The sequence below is a fragment of the Varanus komodoensis genome, unplaced genomic scaffold (assembly GCF_004798865.1).
Source record: "Varanus komodoensis strain SLA01 unplaced genomic scaffold, ASM479886v1 scaffold8, whole genome shotgun sequence".
NCBI classification, from domain to species: Eukaryota; Metazoa; Chordata; class Lepidosauria; order Squamata; family Varanidae; genus Varanus; species Varanus komodoensis.
Window position 1 is genome coordinate 36175191 of NW_025336481.1, and position 9626 is coordinate 36184816.

The 9626-nt window shown below is 43.3% G+C and overlaps 1 protein-coding gene across 1 annotated transcript; it reads right to left on the reverse strand.

The window, feature by feature from the left end:
• Window positions 1-1373: 1373 nt before the first annotated feature.
• Window positions 1374-9626, reverse strand: SMIM13 (small integral membrane protein 13). Its single transcript, XM_044455806.1, has 2 exons — window positions 9221-9626; window positions 1374-6576 (listed from the first exon to the last, which is right to left on the reverse strand). The coding sequence occupies exons 1-2, from the start codon at window positions 9294-9296 to the stop codon at window positions 6383-6385; spliced, it is 270 nt and encodes an 89-aa protein (XP_044311741.1). The 5' UTR covers window positions 9297-9626; the 3' UTR covers window positions 1374-6382.

Sequence of the window (9626 nt, forward strand, 5' to 3'; positions counted from 1 at the left end):
TCCAGTATTGTCAGCACTGACTGACAGCAGCTCTGCAGGGCTTCAGGCAAGAGTTTTTCCAGCCCTACCTGAGCATGCTGGGATTGAGCCAGGCACCTTCAGCATGGCAAGGCTGAGATGCAGCCCTCCCGCCTGTCTTTGTCAAAGTTTTTCAAGCCGTGGGTCTGACCAAGGTGGTGCTTTCACAAGTTCCGATTCCTGGTCTTCAATACCTCTTGGGATGCAAATTGTTCTTTTCCGCTACCTCACCCTGTTGGCCAGCAGTATATTCACCAACACCTCAAGAAAGGAATGTATAGTCCCAATTTCCAGGACTAACCCCCAACCCCACCGTATAAAGAGATGCTGCTTCTGTTACACTATGAATTCAGTTCTTACTGTGAAGCAAAGTCATTGCTCAGGAAAGCAGACCGCTGCACCTAACCTCTGTTTTTGTTTTGTTTTTAAAGGCCAGATGTTGACCAAAACTGGGTGAGCCAAATGTATTACACTTGTCTTAAAACAGCAGCACGAGCTCTTGATGTTTTAAGCACTTCCAATGTTTAATGTTTTTGCATGTTGGTGTTATTTGTTGTTTGGCTTTATGCTTGTAAACTGTCCTGAGGAAATTTGCCAGTTGGGTGTGATACAAATGTAACACATGCATGAAAACCATGAACTTAAATCAATATTATAAATAAATAAATAATAAACTGTCTGGGGAAAAAATCAACATGCTAGTTTAAGTTCTAGCCCCCTTGGACTAAAGATATATAATGTACTGGCCTTCCTGATGCTTTAAATTTCCAACTTCCATCTGGAACGGCTGGCATGACTAATGTCAAGGAAAGCCAAGAACTGTAGCCCAAAACATCTGGAAAGCACTGTTTGGGCAAGGTTGATAAGACACCTTAGATCGCAGTTCAATGTACTACAAAGTAGATGTGTTGTGGAATGACCACTTTGTCAACAGCGGCCTTCCTTAACTTCAGGCCCTTTAGAAGTCTGGGAGTACAACTCTCAGTCTTCCAGTCCCTTGGCTCTGTTGGCTGAGGATGATAGGAACTGAAATCCAAATCATCTGCTGGCACTAGGTGGCCTACCCCCAATCTAGGCTGCTGTTATTTTATATCCGAAACATGCTTTAACTTCCACTTCAGAACAAAATTTGTAAGCATTGCTAAAACAAACTAGCTGTGTGCTCAGACTTAAAAAGTCAACATGAGGGAGTAAATTTTTCATCCCTTAACAAAACCACAACTGATTTTATCCTGTTTGCTAGAGATTTTTGTTACACAATCTACACTTTCAGAACTGGGCATGCTATAAATTAAACACACACATGTACCAAACATTCAGATACAAGATAAACAATATAGCCACCTGCATCAAGCTGAATTATTTACATTTTATTTGCCAAGTTGTTAGTGTTGGCTTGAGTGGAGAATGGACAGAAACAATTGTAAACATGATGAATACCAAAGTTACAGAGGCATTTGGTACAGTATTTCTTTAAACCACTGAACACAGATGAAGAGCAGAAGTTTCATTCAATGCAGTTGTCAGTTATGGACACGGCTAGACATGACCAATATATGAGCACATGTAGGCATACAATAAGCTCACTTTAAACCCCACATTATGTAGTGTGCTGCACCTCATATATGTGCCTGCAAGGACAGTGCTCTGCGAATGAATGGTCAAGAATGTGTCACTGATTTGAAAATGCCACTCAGTAGTTCTCTGGTACAACTTCCCCTGGGTCACCTGCAGCAGAAATATCAGTGCATGTGCAAGCAAATGGATCTAAAACGTGATCTTCACAGAAAAAGAAATCTACAAGAATACACCATCCCAATCTTTCTCCCAGTTTTAAATGTAGTTGACTGGATTATGTGCTTGTTCTTGTATACGCAGCAGCTTTTCTCTCTCACTTCATATTCAGTGGGCAACTGCATGGCTCGCTTTGTTTTTCCAAACAGCTAGCAGGTAAATCTATGCAAGCCCACATTCACTAAAATGATTGCAATGCCACAAGGGAAAACAAATGCAAAAACAAAGAACTCGACTTTTTCTATAGGATGGATTCGGATTTTACCATAGACAGAAAAGAGATTTTAGGGCACAATTAGTCAGAAAAAAGTGCTACAACTCCCAGTGCAGACTTGCTAGGAGCTGTAGGTCTTTTTCTCCCTCTATACATGTGCAGGATTGCACTCTTAGTCATACTTTGAGCAGGCCCACTGAAAACATTCAATTTTATTGATTTCATTTCATCTAAGTCTGCGTCCTATCTACCCATATTTTAAAGTTTGAAGTGCTTAGCAACTACTAAAGCATTTCAGAGACATGGTCATTTGTTTCAGAAAGGTTCCAAATGGAATAGCCTGTGGCTAAAAGCAATCCCTAGAATGGCAAAACTCCAACTTGCAAAACAGAAAACATGCAACCTGCACTTGACCAAGACAGGCATTGTCTGCACAAACTTCTTTCACACCATACATTCGGTCAAACACCTGGCACCACCGTTGCAAGTGGCAATCTACACACAGATTCCATCCGGTTCCTGCATAAAAACATTTTGCATTAAGATACTTTGTCTTAGCCCAGGGCTGCGATCCTATCCACTCTTACCTAAGAGCATCACTGAACACAGTGGGGCAGGGGGTGGTGCTGCATACTACAACTTGGAGGTATAACTTGTTCAAAGATAAACATTTCTCCTTGGAACATCAGACCAACAACCACCTTTTAACCAAACTGTACAACAGTCTGTCTTAACCAACCTTGCAACTATGAGCTGCCCTCACTGCATACATTACATGATTGGTCCAACCCCAAGTAGTCTTTCAGCAAAAAAAAAAAAAAAATAGCTGCATCTCACCACCATCATCCTTTGGACCCGTTATTTGGTCAGTTCTGCTTTTCAAGGTAAACTGTGACACATTTGTAGAAGTACATAAGCAACTACTTTTTTTGAGAATTAGACATAGGAGGGGTGAGAGTTTTACTAAATGCAAGATTGTATTAAAGAGGAATTCCTTGCATCTGGATCAAACTGCCACTATTTTAGTTTGGTACCAAGATGTTATCTTAGTATTTCAGAAGCTAAATAGCTCACACCAGTTCCTCTACTTCAATTCACCATCCTTGCAAACTGTTCTCTTCTGTCATGGGCTATTTATGGGACAGAGGAAACAAGAATCAGTGAGAAAACAGCTATCCATTTAAAGCTTAGCCTTCTCAAGGCATGATACAATAGGACGACAAGGGTACTCTGTGCATGCCCCCCCCCCGAATTCTTTTGTCAAGAAAGAAAGCCTTTGGCCCAAGGACCAGCACCCCAGAACCAGTGCAGAGAAAGCCCTGAGGAGCTTCTCTCTGCTTTTTCCATAGCTCCAGCCAAAAGTTCAGTTCTGATTTTTTATTGCAGGATAAATCTATAAAATTGATAGGTGGCGTGGCTCGCATACTCTCTTGCAAACTGTTCATAATGTTGAAGGAGGACTGGGAGACATGTAAGTGGGACAAGAGTTTTCCACTGGTAACTGAGGGTGGGTGCAGTTCTATCAGCCACCCCTTTAATGATTGGAAACCTATGGACTTGGGGACTTCTGAAAATCCAATGAAGGATGGCAGAAATGGCCGAGGGATCTTTGCCCCCACATCCTTCCACCCTGAATATTTTGCTAAATGAGCTTTTTAGCCCATCTAACAGTAATACTTTGGAGTGGGAGGGAGGCAGGCTAGAACTGGGTCAGGGCAGCTCATATCCTGGCCTCCCAGGTCTCCTCCCTTCCCTGCACACTAAAGTCCTCCCTCTTCCCCTCTCCTGGGTTATTTTCCAGTGTTAGAAGGCATCCAACATGGACTTTTCCAAGCTGGCTGTGAAGGGGCGGAGGTCAGATCTCTAATTCTCCAAAACTCCGATCTCAGAGCACTTTCTCCAGCCTTAGAGAGGGGAATCCCTCGTAACCCCTTGTCCCTCGATGTCTAGCAGCCATAGGATTGCTCCCTGACTGACTTTATAATACAGAAGCAATTTGTTGCTAGACCAAGCATACAGCATGAAAACATACCTGTAAGTGTGCTATGCTGTTTGCAGATGTAGCGTTCTTGGTACCAAAATGACAACATACTCATGGGACCACATTGGCTGGGGGTTTTTTTAAGCAATGTCAGGAAGAAGCGACTTTCTGGCTTCCCTTCTCAAGGACCAGTTAATTGCACAAAGGAAGGAAAACAATTTGGCCCTCTATCCACCTTGCTGAATGGTACATTCAGAAAACCTCCCCCCTTAAAGAGTTCTATTTAGGTTTCCCCTAAGCCTGCCTGCCTGCCTTAAATTTCTTAGCTGAAATGGCTCTGTGGGCAGGTTACAAAATATTCTTTAATGCAAACCTGAGCTTCTTTGCTTTAAATGTTACCTCCCTGCAGTGCTAAGATTTCGGCTTTCTCACTCCCACAAAAAGATTTTGAAACTAGATCTTCGAGACAACTAAACAACTAGTAGTTTTCCAATAGCACAGATTATTTGATATGGACATTTCACCCAGCTGCAGCAGGTTGCATGAAGCCCCTCTGTTTCTTTAGCAGAATATATTTTGTGCCTTCTGTAATTAAGACCATACCAGGAAACCTATTAAGAAAAATCATAAGTCAGAAATTGGATTAGGATTTCAAAAATCAGCAGGGGCAGCTGAAATGTCCAGTGAAACATCACTGGTTTTCATGAACACAAATGGCACTCAAAAAAGCGTTGCATTATATTGTATTAAAAATATCCCTGACATTATCAAGTAGACAATTATTACATAAATTCTATAAGGCAAACATTTATGTATGTGTGCTATGTGGGGGAGAAATGAAGCCAAATAATCTGAAAACAATTTGTATTATTTACTTTCAAGTATTTCCCTCTAGCACATCCACCTACAAGAACCCTGCAGTAGGTATCTTATAAATCCAGAAGGCTTTCCATTCATGGCGTCTTCGGATTTAGGGACTAAGAGCCACTGTACAAATTAGTTTTTAAGTGTGCAACCCCAGGTATGTTGTTGTGTAACACAGAAAACAGACCTTACATGCCATGTTCACTACATGCTCCATTAATTAAAAACAAAAAGCAGCTTTCAAGCAAATACCATGTGAATCTGAATGCCCAAACATCAGAAAAGGCAGAATATAAGCCATTTATGAGTTTGTAAATACTGTATCTTCAAATCCACAGAAGCCATTCAGCTTTTTTCTTTCTAAAAGTTTCCAGAGAGAAAAAGAACAAAAACCAAACAAAAGGCTCTTCAGCCATACAGAAGACTCTAAAGCTTATTCTAATAAGTTGCAGTCCAAAATGGCTAATCTATAGATGTAGTCATCTGGACAGCTTGCTTTGCACTGCTATGAAGAGTTATAACAGTTTTTTGTAGTCCGTGCCAAACAAAAGTGCAAGGCAGGGAGTCAAACAAAGACATCACAGCGAAATTCAACAAGATACCTCCTGGAGTCCACAAATAAATCAGCCACTTGAATGTCTGGAAGGTGTTGTCCTCGATCCTTACTTATCACTAGTCTGAAGTCATTAGCGGGTTCTCAGCTTAGTTCAATGCTACTTTCAGTATTGCTTGAGACAGAAAACAAAGTAAAAGAATTTGCTAAACATAGAGTTTAAGCTAGGAACCCCACGGACAACATCTCAACACTGCATGCTGCAATATGGTGAGACTGTAACTGGGCTGAACTGGTTTTTGGTGCAAAGAATGCAAATAAGAAAACAAAATAAAAATCCAGTTCCTGTTAAAGGACCCTGGATAAGGGTTTGTAACAAATGTTCCTTCTTCTCGAGTCTGTTAGGAAAAACCGGATTTGATGTTTAACCCACTAGTCTGGCAAGATGTTTAGGTTTTTTAAACATCTAGAAGCTGTTGTGTCTTGAAGTCAAGTACTCGAATATGCTTTGATTCAGTTGTTAAAGCCTTCACAAGAGTCTAACAGTGATTTTCGGCTGCAGGAGAGGTACCTTTATAGAGCATTTCCCTAGAATATTACTGCATCCATAGATAAGGCTCAAGCAATACATGTCTGCAGTTGGTTGCAGTTTCGTCAAGGCAGTAACCACTTCAGCACTGAAAAGCTGATCATGTTTCCACTGGAGCAAAAGCGAGGCCAAATCTTCAAAGAAAAGATAACGCAGCACAATTCTCTGCAAACTCCAAGCAGAACATGGAGGAAGCATTTCCTTCTGCCAGTGGTCTTTTTCCTGGTCCCACTTTGTTCCCCAGGAAAAGGGGCCCAAACCTTTCAGAAGTCGCCTGGTTTTCCTCATTTGGCATATCAGTGGAACCAAGCCATTTGACCACAGAGGTGTTGCCCACCAGTCGTGTGAGGATTATCCTTTGATTCCATCCTAAGTCGCTTCCTCAGCAGGTGTCCGACGCTGCCGTATTGATTTCTGCCTGCTCCTCTGTGGAGTGGGTGGCACATCTTGTTCCCCATCAGGTTCAGCGACTTCATTATCCCCCTGTTGGGATCCTGTGTCTCCTATCAGCTCACGTAAGAACTTGAACTTGGACAAGAAGAGATGCCAGACCACGTACCAACCTACAGAAAGTACCAGAGAGGTTGGGGTTACTCTGACCATAAATGGTGAGGCCCAAGCCTACAAAGATTACAGACAAGCAGAGGTTGTGCCAGTACAATTGACAGACAGAGAAAGCTTAAGGATTGCAGTATGTTTAAAGCAGGGTTTTTTCCCAAAATTGCTGGGGTGATACTTTGATCAACTGATATTGGATGGAGTTGCTAACTGAAAGACCAAGTCAGTAGTTTGGGGGTCCTTTGGGGTTCATAGCTGACTAAGCACAGGTGGAGGCAGTAACCAGTAGTACTCTCACCAATTTTTGCTGCTGCTGCAGAGACCCAACTGGGTTAGGCCTGCTCTAATTGCATCCAGACAGGACTACTGCAGTACACTGCACATCGGCTGGATTTCAAAGACACAGTGTGCAGTATTCAGTCAAGAGGACCCGTTTTAATTCTAGAGCTTTCGTCCAGAACTCACAGAAGAGCAACATGTCTGTGCATGGCGGGGAGGCAAGTGATGTGGGGTGTCAGTGCAGTGAACCAAAGCAGTTGCCAGCAGGAAACAGTCTGGCAAGGAAGCCCCAAACAGAAGGGGGGCGGGCAATAGCTCTCTTTTCTGGAGTGGTTCAACATTTGGGAAGTGCCAAAGAGGTAGAAACCATAGAGAAGTATCGATTCAGCACTTAAAATCACAGTAATACATTGCTAAGAGGGTGATATTGTCCCAATTCCCCTTTTGATACATCTATTTTTGTGCTCCCACCACTTTATCAGTACTTTTCAACTGATGACTTTGCAATTATGTGCATATTAGCCTATGAGCAGGATTGTCTTGTCAATTTCCATGCATGTTACCTGCTCCACATGCTATTCTCTTTGATAATTGCAACATACAAGAAAATTGACCGGCCAAAACTACATATATCTGAGAGCCACAAAGCACTCCTGCACACCTGAGAAAGACTATCCCCCTTGCAAAACAAAACAAAACAAAAAACACCCCCCACTCCAGATTTATGCAATTTTCTGGAACTGAAACAATAATGAAAAAATACGGCCCCAAATGAGTATTTTTGAGGCTCTGAAACCTCCCAAAAAAGCAGCAATGGACAAAAGGGAGTAGCAAACAGAGTCATTAAGGGGAGATGAGTTCTGCCAAAAGCACACTGAGATGCTACCTGAGGGACAAAGGGGAAGGAGGGGGAAAATCCCACGGTGAGCCCAATTGTCTATCCAGTGTACTGTGGGTTGTTCTGCTAAGAGTCCACACTGCACAGCTTATTGGGCAGATGCCAGGGGGTTCATGCAGAGGATCTTCCCTTCAACCTGGTCCTCTAACTGCAGGAGCATGGGACCGGATGGGAACTTTCTGCTGCTGAGCTACAGCTGCAAAGGTGCTGTATACACCATGCGGTGCTTCAAACCAGCTTGGCCGGAGATGAGTAGCAGAACGAAATAAATAAATGTTCATGCCACTTGGCCAGGATGCCAGTCATCACAACACCTTCAACTTCCTTTCTTAAGAACCATCACTTGCTTCCAGGCTGAGACTTTTAAGTTTCAGATCACTTTCTCGAACTGGGTTTCCTCCAGAGACTTTGGACTGCCCCAGCTGGCATGGCCAATGGTTAGGAGGCTAGGAGTTGTAGTCCAAAACATCCAAAGAGTACACCAGATTGCAGAAGCTTGTGTGCTAAAAAAAATCACAGTGGCAAGTACAGACATTAAAGAATTTGATTTTATTCCAATTGTGTGCTGCCTTTAAATCAAGTGCAACCACGAACAGAAATGCCTTATGGCTGTTGCCTGGAGACTAAAAAGCTAGCACCTGAACTTTAGAACAGCTTTTGCTTTGCACCCTTCTTAGCAGTTTTGGACCTCAGAATGGAAATTTAGCTGACTTCCACGGCATCTTAAAATCTCATCCCTCTCTTCCAGACTTCCTAGCACTTATTCCATCAGCTTAAGAGTATGGAGTAGCAGCAAGATCTTAAACATATTTACTTGCTAATTTTGATTTTCTGCCTGATGTAAACTGAAACCAGTTTATTAGCTAAATACCAAAGTACAAAGAGAGGGACAGACAAGAAGAAAAAAATCTACCAAAAAGCCTTTTCCGCACTATCCCGCTTTTTCAGCATTGCCTCTCTAGGTTTCTTGTGCAACAGTGATCTTTCCACAAGGAGTTAGATTTTCATCTTTAGATAATTTTTTTTTAAAGAGGAAGCTGCTTTATATACTTCCCTCATCAAACAAATGTAACGGGTTTCCAACCATCTCCCCCCTCCACAGCCTGTTAAAGCAACAGGTGTAAATATATATATCTATTTGTGGACCTCTTCTTGATGCACTTGTCCCTAACAGGTAAAGTAGTTTGGGTGCAGCTTTATGTTAGGCCACGCAAGTCCTGCAAAGCTAGCTTTGCAAAACCTGGAAGTTGTCAGGTGCATGCATAGGACTGGAAAACAGCATGATAACAATAAAATAATAATCACAGCATCATAATAAACTATAAGGTAATTGCTGCCTAGAAGCCTCTCCAAGAGAAGGGGCCAAAACTAAAGCTAACAGCACCACGGTTTTGCTAGGACGCAGGGAGGGGGTCAAGTAAAAGCAGAAAAGAGAAGCCCAAGGTTTGGCCTTGGCAGCGGAGCGGACTCACCACAAAGCATGAACAACAGGACGCAAACCAGCGTGGCCACAATGACCAGCAGCGTCAGACCAATGCTTTGCCACATTTTCGCAGTCACGATCAGGGCTTGCTTCGGTCTTCGCGGCTCGATGCGGTTAACCGCAGGGTGAAGGACGAGGGTGGAGGAAACGACAACATCGCGGTTCGCCACGAGAGAGTGAACGGGCCGGCCGGCTGGCTGGCCGGCGGGCGGACGGAGAGGGTAATTCGGCGCAAGTGGTAAGCGGCTCGACTGGAGCAGGCAGGAAGGCGAAGCGACGCCGATCCGCCGTGTCCCGACGGTGCCTGCTTCGCTTGCTCTCCCTGCCGAGGGCTTCAGCCTTGCAATCACGAGGCGGGGAGTTCCGAAGGCTATTCCAGACCAGAGAAGCTCAAC

What these genes read in the sequence shown, in the direction of transcription:
- SMIM13 (XM_044455806.1), bottom strand. Translation starts at nt 9,296, where the DNA reads ATGTGGCAAAGCATTGGTCTGACGCTGCTGGTCATTGTGGCCACGCTG. An exon ending in CCTGTTGTTCATGCTTTGTG is followed by an intron (nt 6,577 to 9,220) that starts GTGAGTCCGCTC and finishes TACTTTCTGTAG; the next exon opens with GTTGGTACGTGGTCTGGCAT.